This window comes from Phlebotomus papatasi, chromosome 1 (genome assembly GCF_024763615.1).
Source record: "Phlebotomus papatasi isolate M1 chromosome 1, Ppap_2.1, whole genome shotgun sequence".
NCBI lineage: Eukaryota > Metazoa > Arthropoda > Insecta > Diptera > Psychodidae > Phlebotomus > Phlebotomus papatasi.
The window spans coordinates 3,589,600-3,610,626 of NC_077222.1; the positions used below are offsets into that span (position 1 = coordinate 3,589,600).

Consider the following 21,027-nt stretch of genomic DNA (forward strand, 5'->3'; position numbering starts at 1 on the left):
CCTTATCTCATACTCGGTGGCACTAGGTGAAAATAATATAAGAAAATTGAAAAAAAATAAAACGAAAATTCGATAAACGGTGAGCAAAAAAGAAACTGTAAGAGAAATTAATCGTATTTTTTTGCTCACCGTTTATCTAATTTTCGTCTTATTTCTTCAAATTTTCTTGAATTATTTTCACCTTAGTGCATCCGAGTATGAGATAAGGTAATACGGTAATGGAAAATTTGCATAAGAATTGCACTGAAAATGCGTAAATTAACGAAATACGGTGAGCATTTTACTGTTAATGTGATTTTGCCCTAAAACACTTTTAGCTGAATTTTAAATCTTCCCCAGAACTTTCGGTTCAGAGTTTTCGGAAAATCTTCAATCTTACTCTAAATTTACTTTTATAGAGATATCATTCACAGAATCAAAAACCACATCTCTGGAAAATTTAAAATCTCGCACACAGCTACCTTATTTAACATTTAATATTAAGAAAAAATTTCAACTGTGGCTAACCAGTAAAAATTCCAAAAGGAGGCGTGGCTTAAATTCATTTTTGTGGGGGTTTTATTCCGAAAATCAAGTACTGCATCTCTGGAAACTCAGAGATACAGTGGGTGTCAATAGTTCGTTGCCTAATGCATGTTTGAGGAAATAAGTGAAAAAAATGATAGAAAAAAATACTTTTTAAAATTTTTCTTTCATAAACTCAAAATGTAACCGGTTTACATTAAGTTGGTTGCATATTTTGACCATTTTGAATTAGTTTTTTAAATGAGGCAACAAACTTTTGATTTTTCAAAAATGACCAACTTTTGGTCATTATTTTTGATATGAAATAAAATTAATATTTTTTTTTGAAAAATATAAATAATATCTATTGATTACAGGGAACTCATCTGCAAAAAGAAAAATTTTAAAAGGTATTTTTTTCTATCATTTTTTCACATGTTTCCTCAAACATGCATTAGGCAACAAACTATTGACACCCATTGTATCTTAGAAAATCCCATATTCACCATTTTAAATTAAGACTAAATATTAAGTTTAGTTTGGTCATTTTTCTTTTAAAAGAGGCGTGGTCTAATATTTTCCTGTGTAGATCTTCTTTAGAAAATTTAATTCTAATTATTAAAAATAGTACAGGACTTTCGTAGAAAATCGTAATTTCTATGTTGTACATTTCAAGAAGAATGGTAATTGTAGCTGAAAAGCAATTATTCAAAAAGGGGCGTGGCCTAAAATTATGGGGCTTTCGTAGAAAGTTACACTATTGCAAAGGATCGCCTTTAGAATCAAATCATCTTACCTATGAGCATATCGGTGCAAGCGAGGGATGCGATGAAGTAGTTGCTGGGCTGCCGAATGCTGCGATCCACCATGAAGGCAAGTAGCACAAGAGTATTGCCACCAACCGTGAGAATGATACAGAGTGCCAGGCAGATGGCAATGAAGATGGTTTGCCAGAGTTCAAAGGGCGGCAGAACAGGAACAGGTCCATTGGGCTTGGGTGTTGTCATGAGCTGTGTCGTTGCATTCCACAGACCCTCATCAAATGGACCATTGAGGCTGATGTTGAAGTAGCTCCAGTCGATCATACTGTCATTGTTTGTCCAGGGATAGAGATCTCCGCCATCGTATATGGGTCGATATACTGGAAGACCTAGGAGACGCTGGCATGCAGGGAAGTTGATGAAGCGCTTATATAGTGCTTTGCAGATTCTCTCTTGTTTTTTCTTAAGTTTCCTAAAAACGACAAAAAAGGCATTTTGAAAACAAAGACTTTCATATGACCTTATCGGAGTCGTAAAATATTTTATTACATATGAGACAAATTTAATGTAATGGTGAGAAAATCATAACTTGTCCAACATTTTTTATGAGCAAATAAAATTCAAATCTCATCATTTATCAATCAAGAATCACTTAATTCTCGAGATTATGTTTTTCTTTGTCAATACTGAAATACTTTGAGCATCTCCTCCTACTCACTTTTCTTGCTCAACATTCCAGGAAAAAGCTACAAAGGACATAGGAAAAATGGCATAGGAAAGACTTTGCGAAATGCTCTATTGCTCCCTTCACAATTTTTGCCGATTTTTTTTAAGGTGCAAAAACACATTAAGACGGCAATGGACGCAGCGTAATGAGGTTATTTTAGGAAATGAAATAAAATGACTAATTAACACTTCTGTCCGCTCCGTTGAAAATGCAACGTTTAACTTGAGAATTCATTAAAAAGAGCATAAACTAAGAAACAGCGGGGTATAATTTCCCTCAAAACTTCACTAATAAAATGACCTCTATAAAATGCCCCCCTGGAGATTGACGGTGCGAACGTATGTATCTAGAGAGGTATTGCAAAAGTGAGCGATTATATAATATTACACTTCTTTTGATTTGGAGCAATAAACAAAAAGTCTGGAGTGGGTGAGATCATTAAAATCGACGCTACAATATCATGGGATATCATTTAATAATAAAACTGAGGGAATGGGGAAGTATTTATTAATATTTAATGATCCAACATCATGTGCTCAAGAGTCTGTGGCCTCATAAAAGCACATGGAGACTCACCAATGAAAATTTTTGCAAAAGCCCCATCCCTCCGGTTCCAGGGCATCGTCGGGTCGGAACATTAAAAGTGACATCGTGAAGAGCCTTTTACACCTCTCCAAAATATTCATATAACCATCATGGAGCGGCCGTACTTTTTTTGGTCAGAATAAATCACCCTCGATTTTCACGATAAAATTATTTTCGTGTTTATTTTTATGTTATTTATCGTCCCAACACGTTGGAAAATTTTACCGCAAAATTCACACCGCGAGAAAGGATCGTCCTACACAAAGGGATGGTGAAGCATCTCAGCTTTGCGGTGTGCTCAAATTTGTCACCTTAATCATTACCCCAAAAAAATGGTTTTGGGTTAGTTGGTGAAAGTAATTCAGAATTGTTCGGGGTTCCAAGACCTTTCAAATTCATGCAAAGTCGTTCTAATTGGTTAAGAAATACGTTCTCTATATCATTTTTAACTTTAAAAGTGGATAAAGTTTTCGAACGTTTAACTTCACTAGCACTTAGCTGAAAAAAGCACTGTTTTCAACATATTTTTGCTGAATCGATCAGCAAAAATATGCTGACCGGTCAGCAGTTCTCGAACAAAAATGCTAACCAAATACAGTGACCGCTTTGTAATCCGGATGATTGGGAGACAATATGACAGATGTCTGCTTCGTAATCCGGATGGATTTTTTTGAATTTGTTCAACGTCTCGAAAATATAATACAAGATTTTTTTGTAGAATTAGAATAAAAGTTTTAAAGAAGATTAAAAAAACATAATTAGAGAATTTTATGCTATTATAACTTCATTTATTAAACAAAAACATCACAAGATAATTCATTTTCATTGCTGAACACGCATGCATATATTTCCTCAAAATTATTTTAAATGTAACCGTCGATAACTCGTCCGGATTACGCCGATCCGAATTAGAGAGCGGGCACTGTATATGGAAATGGCACGTCCTCGCGAGTATCGTTTTAAGGTTATCAGAATTCAGTTGAAAATATACAGTCGAGTTCCTCAAATTTGAACGACAGTTGAGTTCAAAATGTAAAATTTGAGGTTATGTGAAGAAAGTTTTGCGTGGAGTGCCATTTTTCTCTGGTATTTCCTCAATATTATCGTTTTATATTAACTTCCGCAACAAATTTAATTTATTTCACAATAAATTACATTGATATATTCTCTAAAGTTGTTTATCTTAATTGACGGAAAGTGCATTTCACATGAATTCCGTTACGTTTTTGAAAATATCGTTCAAATTTGAGGAGTGAGAAATGTCATCTATACCCCCCAAATGTTCAAATTTGAGGAACTCTACTGTATATGAATTTGTGCAGTTATCGAAGTTTTTACTGTCAAATTAAGGTCATTACCATTATTGATTTTTTATACTATATTGAAGTCCTAATAAATAAATATAAATGCAAGATGTGATCAAAACAAGCTTCCCAAGTGGAATGTCATGTGTTAGAGGCACAACATTTAGGACATAACGACGATTGAATATTTTGAATGCAACGCTAGTTGAATAACTAAAATTTTTATAGTTTGACAGCAATAAAAATGAATGTACAGTAGAACCTCGCTATAGGTCATCACTCTATGGTCCATAATTTATCGACCGTTGATTTGAAAACACTGATTTTAAGTTAGATTATATTTTTTAGTACGCGACATGCAATGTTGTCATAATTATTTTAATATTTTTGGCAAACTTTATTGAGGAGTTGTGATAATTGTGATCCATAATGAAGAGAGCGAGGACAAGTACCACAATCGCAAAGAAAGTAGAAGCCGTCGAACAATTTCAATACTAAAAGTCGTTGATCATTTTAAAAAATGATATGGACTAGTGCGACCCAAGTGTCAAATCTGGAACCAAATATGGATTATAGCGAGGCTCTACTGTAAGTTTAGTGTCCAAGTGGCGACGTTACGGTGACCTATAGTTTACAAGATTGACAAAACGTTTGACAGTATGACCAATATTCTGCTCGGAATCAGCAGTCATCGAAGACGTTGCCAGATAGAAAACGCCATAGGGGAGACCGGGGTACAATTAGCCAGGGGCAGAAGTAGAGAGTGGATTTTTCTCGGTTCCCTTAAAATGTACCTTGAGCAAAGTATTTTTTTAATGAAAGTAGGAACACATCCCCATATTCTCAGAAATATTTATAAGTCTGATCCTGTTATCCTACAATTTAGAAGCATTTTTATAAAATGGGTATAAAACTGCAGTTTTGATGTTTCAGTTTTTGGACCAGCATTTGGTTTTCTGAGTTTGTAGTCAAGATTTCATAGTTTTACCTCGTTTCTGGTTTCATAAACCTAATTAAAAAATATTTTTCACTTGGATAATAATTATCCAATTTTTTAAATAAGATGAAAAACACTAAAACAGCCCTCGGGGCAGTTGTAGCCACTCTTCCGTGGCCGGATAAAACTATCAATGATTTTTCACTAATACATGGATAATTGTTAGATGAAAGAGTACTATTGATATTCCAAGCAATATTGCCATTCGGATGAAAAATTTGTGAAATAGATTTTTTCAGGATATTTTCATCAATTTTGCCGCAATTACAAAAATGTCATAAAAAAGTCGGCTAAAGACTTTTTCATTAGATTTAAGTTACATATTTAGTATCAGTGGGCTTCAGTGGATCAAGTGAAATAACACTTGGTATTTCCAGTTTTAAAATTTCGTCTGGAAAACTGGTGGCAAATAGCACCCCGAAAGTGGCTAAATCTACCCAGGCCGGGGCAGGTGTAGCCAATGTGTCATACTTTTTTCATTATCCTCTCTAGAAAAAGCCAAGGATTTGAGAGCTCTGAACTATACGGTTTTATACAGCCAATATCTTAATGCTACTTATGAAACATAAAAACATTAGACAAACTTTATCATTTTTTCACAAATCATGCGCGAAAAAAAAGCTTCATTTGCTGGATAATTCTACCCCTGTCTCCCCTACTTTCTCTTGACAGCCATGCACTTTCAGTCATACAACTTTCAAGGGCCTCAGTTATGACTAAGTCATTACGTCAGACTTACTAAAACTTACGTGATTTGGATTGCTTTTTACTAAGTGTAAACATTCCAAATTTATTTAATTCTTATTTGAGAAATATTATATATTTTGCAATATTTGATTTATTTAGCGAACAAATTATCCTAGAATTTGAGGTTATGTATTATCTAACCTACAGAAAACTTATCATAGAACGGTATCTTGTAATGAACAAATAAAAAAAGAAAGAAGCATTAATGTTATAGGGGTTATAGGTATATATTAGGGGAAAGTGGCCTGCCTTTGAATGCGACAGCTTTTGAATATATAATTTTTTCTCTTAATTTCCAAAGCAAAAACTCTATTCCCTAAACTATAGTCAATACAACTAACTATTTTCTATTAACTTCGATTAATAAAATAGAATTTTTGCTGTGGAAAATAAGAGAAAAATTTAAATATTCAAAGGCTGCCGCATTCAAAGGCAGGCCACTTTCCCCTACTAAAGTCCGCATGAAAATTAAAGGATATCGGGTTATTTGGAGCTTTGGAGCTACATTGATAGGGTAACTGTACAAAATTAAGAAGTGTTGCTTGGAACCTTGTAGATAGTTTATCTTCTTTGTTTTTTCTAAAATGATTCTTAATTCATTTTAAAATGAATAAAAATATAGACATAGCTTTAGATAATATTTCGGTGATTTCGGCCACTTTGATTCTCATAATTCATTGCCTTTCTGGAATGCTTGCAAAATCTTTAAACTTAAAATTCATGGACATTTGAGAAATAAAAGAAGTGGCCGAAATTGCAAGCTGGCCGAAATTTGGTACAGGTTTCCTATATCTTTGTTTTCGCATAATGAAAACAAAAAACATTACGTTAAAGTTAAAAAATCGTGTATGAATATAGCCCCATCTCCCCCTATGTCATTTACATTATTAAATAATTTAGGTCCTTTGCTTTCATGATAGCGACGATAGCCTTTATGTGATTTTTGCTGAACACTAAGTCGCTATCTCTAACCGTTTGGCCTGCATATCGCATAACGGACGAGTAAACAAACAGCGTTGGGGTTTTCGCCAAATTACGTCCAAATGAGGCTCCTTGGAGTGAGAAGATGTAGGGAAGGTATAGGAATAGTAATTTTCAGGTTCTCAGCATGTAACCAATTAGATACAATATAGCTCTTTCCCCGGAATTCGAGCAATAACAAAACATTGTCATGATTTCAAAAATTTCCTCAGGATCTAATTGTAAATTAAAAGCCTCAAAGAGCTCTGAAAACAGTAGAAATAAATATGTACTAAATCCTCTTCTAATCAATTTCTTGAGGGATTCTGTGTCTTTCATCTATTCTCAACAACAGATTCATATGATGCTTTATATCTCTAGGATAGATTCTTGTTTTCCAGCATTTTGGGGACCAGGCAAAAGTTATCCTTGGATGTTTGTATATTTTTCGAGTTGAACAAACAAACATAAATTCGCATCATTGAATTTGTCGTATAATTTAATTTTAGAGAAATTGCGCTTATTTATTTCCACAAAACTGTTCGCTCTTCATCCTGGGGTAGCCCTTGTGTATACCATACCTCTGAGAGTGCGAATTTTAACTCCCAATTAAAATCTTTAACAAATTTCATGCCGTTCTGAGGGTCAACTGCCGTATGAATTGGGGTGGAAAATTATCGATTAATCTTCCTAAGGATCCAAAATAGATCTATCTCCTCTATCTCATAAAAGGGAAAATTGTTTCTAGCAAAATAGCGGGTTTTATCTATCAAATGCCACCATTAGGACGAGTAATTCTGATATACATTTTGGATTAAAGGTATATAAAGAAAATTTCTCATAGACAAAAATGCCTTTTCAATTATATTTCGTTTTTTTTGCTGATGAGAAACAAGAAAAAAAAGTGTCAAGCCAAATTTAACAAGTAATAGAAAAGACTGACGAAGTCTTTCTTGTTTTCCCACACTGGGTTTCATCATGGAAAAGTTACGAAGAAAGACAAGAGAGAAAAATCATTTTCACACAAGTATCACCCCTCGAAATTTTCCAGAAACATGAAGAGAAAGACCAAAAAAAAATACCACATCAAGTCCGACACTTTGACTGCACTTTGACTGCATCATTTTGAGGTGCAGGATTGATCAAATTATTTTCTCTTTTGTGTGTATCTATCGTTTGCATTCTTGTCCAATATCAACTTTTTTGGATGATCTTGAAAATCTATTGGTCTCTCAGAGTGATGTGGATAACGTTTATTTTCTGGGCGATTTTAATATCGATTTACATAAGGCTAACACCCAGAGAGATGATTTTGTGTTTCTCTTTTCTTCATTTGGCTTTGAGCCTCTAGTGGATTCTCCAACTAGATTTTGCAATAGCAACTCTTCATGTATTGACAATTTTTTTGTAAGATGCAATCACAGAAAACTGCGTAATCGCTGTGAAGTTTATGAGTTAAATATCACGGATCACTCTCTCTTGCACCTCACAGTTGAAGGATTAAAAGCACCTCAGACTCTTCCTCCAGTGATCGCCCCCACAGTTATTTCTTATACTTCTCTGAATGACTTGCTGTTGCGTGAGGATTGGGGGGATGTAATGTCCTGCGCTGATGTCTCTGTTAGTTTTTCTCTTTTCATTGATAAATTGCAAAGTATGATCTCTGCATGTTCCACAGTCCCTGCTCGTAGAAATTTCCACCACAAGTTAAAACCTTGGATCTCTAATACGCTTTTGAAGGAAATTTCAGCTAAAAACAAGCTATATAAGCGTCTTAAAAAACATCCGGGTAACACAATTTTGAAGAATGAATATAGAATGGCTTGTAAATCTATTCGCGCCAAAGTTATGCAGGAAAAAAGCGCATACTACAATGGGAGATTTAGGATGGCGAGGGGGGATGGAAAGGCTCAATGGAAAATCATAAATGAACTCACTGGTAGAGGTTCTTCTGCTGCTACCTCTATTGATAAATTGTTCATAACAATAATATTTATACATCACCCATCGATATAGCTAATTGTTTGAATGATTTCTTTATTAATACACCTGAGGCACTGGTGGAGGGGCTAAATATTCCAATAGTATCATCTCATATTAATTTTTCGTCTGACCATTCCCGTAGAAGTTTTTTCATTTTTCCTGCTACCGGATATGAAGTTCTTAAAACTATACATAATTTAAAAAATAACAAATCTAAGGCATATGATTCTATCACTTCCGATTGCGTTAAAAATATATCCTTTAATATAGTTGATATTCTAACAATCTTAATTAATAGGTGTTTCGAAAGTGGGATTTTCCCTGATTGCCTTAAAGTTGCCGTTGTAGTCCCTATTCATAAAAGAGGTAATAAATCAGATCCTAATAATTATCGTCCGATTTCTCTTTTATCTGTTTTCTCTAAAATTGTCGAAAAATTGTTAAAATCACGGCTAGAAAATTTTTTGAACAAAGAACAAAATTTAAGTCCAGATCAATATGGGTTCACCCCCGGGCGCTGTACCGAAGATGCCATTTCTGCCCTCGTTGATGAGATCAGTCTCAGTGCTAATAACGGTGAATGTGTAGGAGCAATCTTCCTAGATTTAACCAAGGCATTTGATACGGTATGCCATTCTATATTACTTGAGATTTTGTTCCGACTGGGGATCAATGGTGTTGGTCTTGATATTTTCAAGTCATATCTTTCGAATAGATGTCAGTCTGTCCGTTTGGACAATTCTCTGAGTGATTTTGGAGTGATGAAGTACGGTGTTCCCCAAGGCACAGTTTTAGGTCCGCTACTGTTTTTAATATACTTAAATAATTTACTTAAAATTAATCTTTCATGTAGAATTCTTGCCTACGCAGATGATCTTGTGCTTCTCTTTAGGGGGATGTCTTGGAATGAAGTCAATGTGAGGATGGATGTTGATCTGAAATCTGTGAGATTGTGGTTAGATGAACATTCTCTAATTATAAGTAACAAATCAAGAGCGGTACGATTTTTCCTTCCTACCCCTTGTGTTGGTGATGATAATAACATCCTTTGTCATTCGTCGAGATGTTCTACAAATTGTGGGGAGGCTTGTATAAGTATTCCCTTCACTAACGAAGTTACATACTTGGGGGTTGTTATTGATAGCAGATTGACTTGGAAACCCCACATTTGTCGTCTAAAGAATTCCCTTGCTCCTATTGTAGCCAATGCCTTTCAAATTGGAAAATATTGCCCTGATGAGGTTGCTCGATCATTTTATTACGCTTGCGTAGATTCCAGGTTACAGTATGGTCTAACTGCATGGGGTGCGGCACTTCCCACTAATTTTAAGTCAGTTGAAATGGTTCAAAGAACCTCTATCAGAGCACTCTTTAGGAAAAGAAGATATGACTCGCTGTGGCAAACTTTCCATGACCAACATATTCTGCCGATTGCTTACCAATTTAAATATAAAACACTTCGCACATTCTATATTCGGGGAGGTTTCCTTACTTCCAGAAGATTAAGAGCGTTAAGGATGGGTCTCACTGTACCCGTTCCTTTTCCTAGAAAGGAATGGTTTAAACATACCTTTCCTTTTCTGGGCCCATCTCTTTATAACTCCTTACCAGAGCATCTGAGATCTAGAAGAATGACACATTTCTCATTTTTTAACCAAATTAATACCCTTATCTGGAGAGAATTTAGAGCTGAAAGGACGTAGTCGACTGGCCATTACGTCTTCGTGACTTTCGTCTCCGGATGGCTACTTGATGGACTTGAGGCAACCCTCTGGGCTGAGTTTATTAGTATTTTCTTTTCGTTCTCTTTCCAAACTTTTCTAATTTTGCGGTTGTGATGCGGCGGCGAACTTTTCCAGGTGTTTGCTATAGTGGGATCTCTTTGGGGCCTTCAGCCCTTTCTCTGCCCACTCTTGTACAGTTCTCGCCTGTGTGTATCCCTCGCCCTGCCTCACAAAGCGCTCGCGTTCTTTAAAATTTATTCTTAGCTTATGTCCGTATTGGATCTACTCCCCTTTTGGTTGCCTTTTTAGCCCTTTGGTGCTGAATGGCGGCGATTGGTGGGGGGGCGTGTTTTGGACTGTCGTCTCGTTTTTCTCTCGTAATTCCTTCGCTACACTTCCTATAATTCTTGGAGGTTTTTCTACTGACCGTGTTCAATTTTTAATTTTTGCTCCTTCATTCTTAATTCTTAATTCTTAATTTTTCATATTTCACTTTTGATATTACACATTTTTGACTTCTTTTTTTCCCTTCTACTTCAGCATCTCTTTCCTCGGTGACTTCTCACGCCTTGACTGAACCAGTGACAACAACACGCGCTCTCCCGCAGAGCCCGTTGTCACTTCATCCCTTACCTGTTTTTCCCTCTATGACTGTCTCCCGTTTTCCTTGCCGGCCAATATTTACTACTTTTATATATATATTTAATCATGTATGTTCACATAGATAGATTGATCTGCACTCGATTGTATGAGTTGGCATATACGGCCTGCGACCCAGGGTTTCTGCCGTTTACCTGGTGAGGCCGGTAATGGTAAGACGGCGGCAGACGCAACCACAAAACAGAATAATGGGATAATAAAAATCTTATCTTATCTTATCTTATCTTATCTTTGATATTTCATTTTTCTCCCTCAGCAAGATTTTCCCCCCATTTCTTTCTCTCTTTTTCCAGCCAGTATTAAATGTAGATTATTTTTGTCTTTTGCTTCTGGTCAGATGGAATGTTTTATCACCACCCTTTTGCTGTCTTGTTAATCCCCAATTCGTGTCTTAAGAAAATTCAAGGATGGGCACGACCACCAGAAGGTATCCATAATACAAATTTGTGTGAATATATTTTTTTCTTATGGAAAATGTTATGGTTAGTTTTCTTGTACTTCCAAATATGAAACTTACACGGAGGAGAAATTAATGCTCATTTTGGATTACAGGGGTATATGTCAATTTTGAGATATTGGTGTTTTTATTCTTGAAGGAAAATCCTCAGTTTTTGGAGCATAAACATCCATTGGTGCTAAATCAGGTAAATATTCAGCAATAAATACACTAAACAAAGAATTTTGATTTTTCAATCCAGTAAGATTTTGCTAAATGGGTAATATACCCAAATAGCATTTTCTATCTAAGTGAGTATATCATAAATATAATCAATATAATATTCAATATTATCTGAATATTTCTAATTTAAATAATGTAGAACATAATAGATGTAAAATCTAAATGATTTTAATGTCATGTGTATTTTATATCAAGAAAATAACTTAGCGCAGAGTCTATAAATAGGCTCCATTCCTCTTTATCATAAGTGATATGTATTAAATTCACTCTTAATTTGATGATTTTAAGAGAACATTGTGTTTTCTAAACAAATTTAAGCAATATTATTGCTAAAGAATTAATTTCCCGACTCTTAAGAATTGAATCTCAAAAATTCCTACACTCTGAGAAAAAATCCGAAAAAGTTAAAATAACATTCCGGCAATGTTAATTTTACCCTGCAGTATTGATCCAAAATCGGTGTAATATTATTATATTATATTTTTAGGTGTATTGAGGGTTAAAGTTACCTTTTTTCATGTTAATTTTACCCTTAAAAGGGTGTAAAATTAACATTAAAAAATGTTGATATATTTTTACACCTAAAAAGCGTTAAAGTTATGAGGAAAAAAGTTAATCGCACCCTCTTTTTTTCTCAGTGTAACAATTTGCTGTAAGATAGAATTTTTGTATTTTCAAAAATGACTAAGATCAATAAATGAGACATTTAGAGAATTCACAGGAGGTGTCTCTATTGGTCAAATATATACCCCCAAGGACCCTCTATGCTCTCCCATAGAGATCACCTAAATATCTGCTTTAGTTTGTTATATATGATTTTTTTGAAACCTTAATCCAATGCATTTTTTGGGGATTTCTTAGGAAAACTTCATTATTTCACTCTCAAGGGGTGGTTTTACAGAATTCATGTATTAATATAAAGTTGTAGAGCAACTCTTCACCATTCCAACGGATATCTAAAATTTGAATTCCGTTCACTTAAACCGGAGATATAATCAATAAAGTAGAACAAAACAGATAAAAGACAAAAACAATAAATTCTCAGAATTGTGATATGATTGAAAAAAAATAAAGTCATTTTCTAAATTAGCACACCCAATAGCATAATAATCAACTAATATTTCATAAGAATTTTTTCAAAAAGTAAATTTTGTAGACCTGTGTTATTTTATGTAAATATTTTGTTTTTTACTATATTCTTTAAAAAGATATTATTTAAAACATTTTCTTTTTAAATATACTTTTTGTTCGAGAAAAATTCATTCCTATGTCATTGGTAACACAAAATACAATTTAATAGAAGAAATTGAAAAAAAAAATTGACAAACATCGCTGTTTCACAATAACACATTAAAAAAAACTATGATTAATGAGTTTTGATATGATAAATGAAGTTATTATAAGGGAAGAGCACCAATGATCGACAGTGTTCCTCGGATCGTCAGGTTTTTACTATGTTGTTGCACAAATTCAAATGCATTTTAAATATTATTAGTTACTTTTTACCTTTTAACTCTCACAAGAAGTGACTACACTAGCTTAGATTTAATTTGTAAAACCAATTTTTTGTGAACACGTGAAGGCCTACGTCAATATTTATTTAGTTATTGATATATTTTACCATACAAAATGACGTGATTGTATCAGAAATAAAAACGTGGTATAATTTGGATATTAATATACCTGCTTATCAGAAAATGGGTCTTTCTTATGCGGGTTTAGGGTAACGTGTGGTATTTCTGGACAAGGTGCTTTTCAGGGTATTTTGGGACACATAAAAAATCCTATAAATATTTGATATCTAATTATTTTTAAGTTCTCACGATCACATTACCCTATGGATAAAATATGTAGAACTCTTAAATGTCGTTTTGGTATAATAAAATTGTCATTACAACAAATTCTTGACAAAAAATGCTCATTGGGTATGTACAGAATCACTTTTTGAGAAACAGCTTTATCATGTAATTTAGTCTTTGAAGTGATTTTTTCGATTTTCTAAAAGATGTCAGAAAATAGACATACGCCCCTGTAATACTGCATGACCGAAATATAATATAGTATCTTCCATTTCTTTATTATATTCGCTATTTAAGAGATGTTTGAATTGTGTGAATAGCACTTCACATCGCACACTGTAATACCTCTAACTCAGCTATTATTTGCTCGCCTAACATGAAGACACAAGAAATAATTCAACACGATGTGAAGACAGACAGAGAATTCAATCGGAATCTTTTGTGCCTTGTAGCGCAAGAAAATCAAAAGCAGGCTTCGAGCAAGAAAAGAATTTCTCACTTCATCCACCAAAAGAAAGGGAATCCATAAGAAAAAATGCACACATAATATAGTAAGACAATTGGGAAAAAGCTCTAAAGAATTCCTCAAAGGCGTCAAGTTCACTTGCACAACATCTCACTGGACAAATACAGTAAAAATGTTGTAAGAGAGAAAAATTTGGAATATTTGAAATATTTTTCAATGATCTGAAAAATTTGAATGAGTTTTAGCAATATGAATAACATTTATGTTTAGAAAAGAATACAACGATAATCGTGAGAAGTCTATATAACTGTCATTTTTTAAATTTGAAAAATTGTTGTAAAATGACCCCGTCAAATAATTTCGTCAGATATCTTTAAGTTTTCTGCAGAAAATATCTACAACTCTGCCGAAAATCTGCCGAGAAATCTGTAGATATTCCTACGAATTTTATTTGGGCTTGGGACAAAATTCGTCAGAAATTTTTGCAGATTTTCTGACGAATCCTGGTGCAGACTCTGACGAATTCTTGTAGATATTTTGCCGATTTTTTGTAGATTTTTCTACATTCCAGACTTTCCAGACAGATGTGTCAAAAAAGATGGAATATTTTTCACTGAAGTTTGCAAAATTCTATAGAGTTATTCTTAGTGATATCACAGTGTTTATATAAAATAAAGAATTCTGCGACGCCGTGTTATAAGTAGAGAATAGTGAAGTGAACACTTTAAGCAGAATGTCAGCCTAAATTTCGTGTTTTTGTACCATTCCATGAGCGATTTTTAAGGAATTAGTATTTTTGCTCGCAACTTTTTACTTATATAAAATGTGTACTCGGTAATGCTTGTTAAGCAGAGCATACCATTTTCTTTATAACTTCTACAGTTTCTTCATAAATCAACAATACGTTTGTGAAGTAATGGAGGTTATGCAGATTTTCTAGGGAGAAATTCTGCCGAGAATCTGTAATTTTCGGCAGAATTTCTGCCGAAAATCTACAGATTTTCAACGCAGAAATTCTGACGAAAATCTACAGATTTTCTCTGAATGTACTAAAATATACCGTTAAAATTTAAAAAAAACCTCCGAGTAAAATCGGCAGGTAGAGCAATGATTTGACGGGTAGTTATCACTTTTACCTTTGACATGCAGGAATTCTAAATAGCTGATACTAAGTGCTAGAATTAGGGTTGCCCGGTGAAACTTTAAATGTCAAAATATAGTTTCTAAATATCAATTTAAAGTTTCTAGCAGAAAATATAAATCATACTTGATTCATACTGCAAATTTTGAAGAAGTCACTTCTTCTATAAAAATTATAAAGGTGATAATTCAAAATTTGTGAATGAATTCCTTTTACTAGAACGGGACCGACAAAAGCGTTTATGTAGAGATGGGGATAGTATTGGAACAGCCATGGAAAGGGAAGTATCGAGCTCCCCTTTTTATCGAGACATCTTGTAATTCGAAAGAGTTACTGACTGCTAGAATTATGGTTGCTCGACCCTATAAGAAATGGATCCAGCCACGGATGACAGACCGGATATTTCCATGAGTGCCCATGGAAATAACCACTGGAGATCCCTTAGCTTTCCACCTGGATTCTTACCCCTGGTGTTCCGCATGGAATAAGGACGGAAATTTCCCTTTATATGGGTGGAAAACACCAGGGTTAATCCAGTGGTTTTCCCTTTGAGATATACCACGGGTAGACTCCCATGGAATCCGTGCGGAATACCAGTGGAAATTTCCAGCAGCAATATCCAGTGGTAGTCCATGGGGTTTCCCAAGGGATTTTTCAGTGATACCCCCGGAAATTTCCACTGGTAATCCTATGGTTTTCCACCATGGTTATATGAGTGGAATGACAGTGGAAATTTCCAGGGTGATGAGTGGATATCACCATGGGTAGTCCAAGGGTTTTCCCGTAGAAAATTCCAGGTGGAAAATTCCATCTTTCAGATGGAAAATCCCAAAGGAATTCATGTGGAGTACCAGTGGAATATTCCAGTGTAAACATCCAGTGGAAGACCCTTGGTTCTCCCACGGTTATATACACTCATACACATGGTAATATCCACTGGTAATCCTGTGGTTTCTCACCACGGTTATATGAGTGAAACAACAGTGAAATTTTCCCTGGTGATGGATGGAAATCACCATGGGCACTCCGAAGGTTTTCCCATAGAAACTTCAAAGTTGTGAATTCCTACTTCCAGGTGGAAAATTCCAGAAGAATTTGTGTGGAGCACCATGGAAAGTTCCAGTGTTCTATTTTATTAAAAAAAAAAAGATTTCACTCTGCGATATGTCTATTTTTATATTAATCGAAAGAATTTATCACAACGGTCTCTGTATTTCAAATGTAATCGACGAGTCGATGATGCGTTCGATGAGTAATAACGCCATTTCAGCGCACGCGCATTGCTCACGGATTTTTCTGGAAGTCGTGGTGAATTGGTTCTTGTGCAGTTATTTGTGAAAAAAATACAATTAAAACTTTGAAAAACCAGTGACAAAAGTGTGCGGGATGAACAATAGAACTAGTTAAATAAAGTGACACGGTTTTCTATACGAAATAAAGAAATTTAGTGCGCGAAACACAAAAAAATCATCTTCTCCGTCTCATTCTTTGTGTTGACAAGGTAAGACGCCATTTAGAAAAGAAAATACCGTCAAATCAACTTTGAGTCACAAGTTTTTCTTGAATATTTTCCAAATTAGTTGAGATATTTGAATATCCAGTGGGTAATACCGCCACCGAGGCTGGTAGATACCCATGGAAACTGCGTGCGTGACGCGTCAATACAAAATTACAATATACTTCACCAGTGGAATCCAAGGGGATTAAGGGTGGAATTCACCAAGTGGACGCGTGGATAATTCCACTCTGTTACCAGTCGAATTTCCATTGGATCGCGCCGATTTTTTCTTATATATTCACAATTCAACAGAACATAAAATCCATTTTATTGCTGTTTATTCGCTTTCCGGAAAGTCATGCAAAATTTTTTCTTGTATATTTTGTTGGAAATACCCAAGAAAGCTATAATGAACAAGAGATTTTTCCTACTTCCTCCAAAAAATACAAAGATTTTCTTAGATTTTTCTTATATATTTTGTAAAATATTCTAATTTTTTTTTTAAATTTTATTTTATTGTTCAGAAGACTTTTACTGCGCTTCCGCAGAAAACGTGAGATTTTTGGGATTTTCTTGTATATTTTGTTAAATATATTATAGACACCCATGTTGATAAGGAGGCTCATATTGCTTCCCTTCTCTGGTAAATCTTACAACAAACACTTTTATCTTGGGTATTTCTGAAAATTTACAACACAATCCTAAGAATTTAGGGGATTTCCTTGTGAAAGTATGAAGAATAATCTGATCAGCGTTAGTATTTTGGGTACATTCAATAAAATGATCAAGGAAATCCTATACAATATCTACGATTTTCTGGAAGAAATAGGAGAGAAGCCCTGAGCAATGTGGGCTTCTTGTATAGAAATGGATTTGTATTATTTGTATAAACAAATAAAATAAATAAGCTTTTCATATTTTATAGACCATATTATGCACGATAAGGCGATGAAGTCCTGTGCCAAAATAGTCGGTCAAATCAAAGACAGCAATAGGCCATGCAGAAAGCGTAAGAAGGCAACGTCAGCAATTCCATTACCAAAGAACACTTCAGCAGTACCTGGGCCATATACTCAGCGAGGTTTGAAATCGTCTGAATCTACTCATACATCTATCTATCGTCTAAATCGTAAGCTGTGTACGGTGAGTGTCTTTAATAATTTGTAGTCTACCAAATTATAAAAAAAACATACAATAGCACTATTGTAGTAAATTAAAGTAGTGTGTGCACGATGAATTTTCGATTCGTATGATATGCAGTCAGATTCAGAAGGATTCGGATTTCGTTTTTTTTTCGTCGATGTCATTTCAAGATAATTTATTAATCAGGTGAAATGATAACTGTCTCATTGCGATCCATCGCTATTGTCGAATGTCCATTTATGGACAATCGAGATAATAACTTGCATTTTTGTCGCTAGTGTCGATATCTGTGTGGCAATCTGAAGGCATGTGTCCTGCCTTCGAACTTGAATCACTACGTCAGTTTTCATATTTCACTAGTGTCGATAATTCTCGCCACTAGCTTATCGACGCCTCCGGACCTGTCGATTTGTACTTTCGAAGTGAAATTAAGTGAACATTTTGATTTTTTTTTAGTAAGTATCCTTTTTCCTATTTTACTCTTTACTAAATACTCTTTTACTCTTTAATATATACCTTTTTTATAGATAGATAGATAGATTTATTTGCTCTTAAAACATCTGCGGCTGCCACCGACTTCAAGACCGACCTCATCGGGCAAGACGGCAGAAAATCCCGAATCACTCGTTGTATAGGCCATATTTATTTTCATATTCATCATTAGACAACATATGAAAGTGTTTTGAGAAGCTTTGCAGATGGAAAGAGGTGGGTCCCAGCATTATTCTTTTTTTATGGAGCTTGGTCTATAAAAACAAAAAGAGGAATGGTTTCATAACCTATAAAACTTAGGCTGCTCCCCATCGAACCGGCAAACATCATCAACGTACTAAAACAAGGTCCCGGAAACACGACGAATATCTTTTCAAAGGATTCCAATTCTAAGGCTGTGGAAAAGATGTTTAACCTGTCCTGCAGTCCGGAAGATTGAGAAATACTGGGTAATTTTGAAGACAAATCTCAGTAAGCAGGCCAGACAGCCGAAAATTCGGCGGATTTTGCGAGGAAGTGGAAGAAAACGATCCATTATCGTGGAAATGGCTTTGTCGTCAACTCCTTAATGAAGGGAATATTTAAAAAAATGCGGCGAGAAGCCATTGGTCTAAAAAAGAACCAAAATTTCAGAGAAATCCCAATAAAATTATATTTCCGTAAATATTTGTATTTTTTATATGCTGTGGGTAATTTTTCAGAGCCATTATTCAATGGAATATTTGGCACTCAATGGGTCAAGTGGTAGAGCACTCGCTCTATGATGCAAGTGTCCCGGTTTCGAATCCCTTTAGTTCACCAGGAATTTTTCTGGCGTTAAAGCTGTTCGGATTGCATCCAGTGAGCTTCACTGCACTTGACTCCACGGGGCATGGAACTGGCAACCTCATCCCGTACAAGAAAAAATAATATAGCATGTCTAGAAATCTCCTTGCGGGAAGGCCCAGTTCCTTCATGGAATGTCGCGCCAGCATTATTTATTATTAGTCAATGGGGAATTTCAGCGTGCACATTTATTTACGTAAATTAGCTAGGCATACCTATCTCTAAAAATCAAGTCATGCTCATGAAAATTTGGATGAGTGGCTAGTAACGGTTACTTTTTTTCAACTTTTCTTTCTAGGTGATCAACGATTCCTGCTTCTTTTGTAATTCATTATAATGTAAATAATTTTTCAATTACGTCAATATTTTTTATATATGTATCTGAACATTAAATTAATTTGAAGTTTAATTAGATTTTTTTTAAATTAAATGTATTATTTTTTTTTAATTTTATTAAAAAAGTGAAGTTAATACATGAAATAAAATGTTCTCTGCTATATATGACCAGTGTTATTACTTTAGTCTCAAGCTTGAACGATAATCTGAAGTACAAAAATTGCCTGAACGCTTACAGAAAAGTATATTCTTTAATAGAATGGAGATATTTCATTAGGCATAAAAAAAGAAGGTCGCATAGAATTGACATGTCAACTCCAAGAGATTCTTAGTATCATCGATATGACAATACTTTCGCCGCATTCGAAGAGTATAGTGCTAAAAGAGGATCTTCTGTTGCATCACCATCGCTCTCTTCCAGCACCAAGTCATCAAGAGGAAACATTTCTTAACATCCATGAATTGCCAACGCAATGGTCTGCCAGTGGAATGCCATGGTACAGCTCTTACCATGTGGATTCCATTGGTATCCCATGCGAAAATACCGGCTGGTTTTCCGAGATCACCCATGGAGTGCCAGTGGAGTACCAGTGGAAATTACCCCGCCCAGGTAAAGCAGTTACCACTGGGTTGCCATTGGTATCCCATGGGAAAACACCGGCCGGTTTTCCGAGATCACCCATGGAGTGCCAGTGGAGTACCAGTGGAAATTACCCCGCCCAGGTAAAGCAGTTACCACTGGGTTGCCATTGGTATCCCATGGGAAAACACCGGCCGGTTTTCCGAGATCACCCATGGAGTGCCAGTGGAGTACCAGTGGAAATTACCCCTCCCAGGTACGGAACTTACCACAGGAATTCCCTTGGTGTCCCATGGGAAAATACCGGCCAATTTTCCGAGAGTACTCATGGATTTCCCATAGAGTACCAGTGGAAATTACCATGCGGCAGCTTTAGAATTTCAACGGGAATGCCCATGGATTTCCACTGGATAACACCACCACCGAGGCTGGTAGATTCCCATGGAAATTGCGTGACGCGCCAATGCAAAATTACAATGTACTTCTACAGGGGAATCCAGGGGGATAAAGGGTGGATTTCACCAAGTGGACGCATGGAACATTCCATTCTGTTACCAATGGAATTTCCATTTGATCGCGCCGGATTTTTCTTATAGGGGATGAAACTTTAAATGTCAATTTAATATTCCGTTTTGACATTTTCAACTTGACTCATTTAATTTAGATGAAATCATACGTGCGTTATATGAACCAGAGACTTCAATCCATTCTCAATTAACCCTAGTCAACTCATCTTCTCCATTTTAATAATTTATTTAAATTGTCAGAAGATAGTGCTTTGCCTTGAGGTGAAAGGATCTCTAATACCTTTGTACTATGTACATTACTGACTTTTTCACCTGAAAATTTCAATCTTCTTGTTCTGTGTTTTCCTCAGAAAAATACAATCTATTGAAATTGTGTCTTTGGCAGTCAAATGATTTTCCTCTCGATGGCTTTTCCACCTCCATTCCCACAACTCTTCACACAAAAGGTAAAGAACAATCTCTCCATAAGACGATGGTGAAACAAGTGAGATAAGAAATCCTTCTCAATTTCCTATCACAGAGTGGATTGAAAATTGATGTTTTGCCTCTTGAGATCAAACCCTATCTCATGGCCTAGAACATCCAACAG

General features: G+C 35.2%; 1 protein-coding gene and 1 long non-coding RNA gene across 2 annotated transcripts in view; one reads left to right on the forward strand and one right to left on the reverse strand.

The window, feature by feature from the left end:
* The window catches only part of LOC129798749 (muscarinic acetylcholine receptor M4), a 63,261-nt gene that overhangs the window by 4,166 nt on the left and 38,068 nt on the right, over window positions 1-21,027 (reverse strand). The window contains exon 2 of the mRNA XM_055842062.1: window positions 1,301-1,737. Coding sequence (XP_055698037.1) covers window positions 1,301-1,737 — 437 coding nt within the window. The remainder of the gene's footprint in view (window positions 1-1,300; window positions 1,738-21,027) is intronic.
* Window positions 16,242-19,605, forward strand: LOC129799953 (uncharacterized). Its single transcript, XR_008751564.1, has 3 exons — window positions 16,242-16,538; window positions 17,461-17,678; window positions 19,294-19,605. It is a non-coding gene; the product is annotated as an uncharacterized LOC129799953 (long non-coding RNA).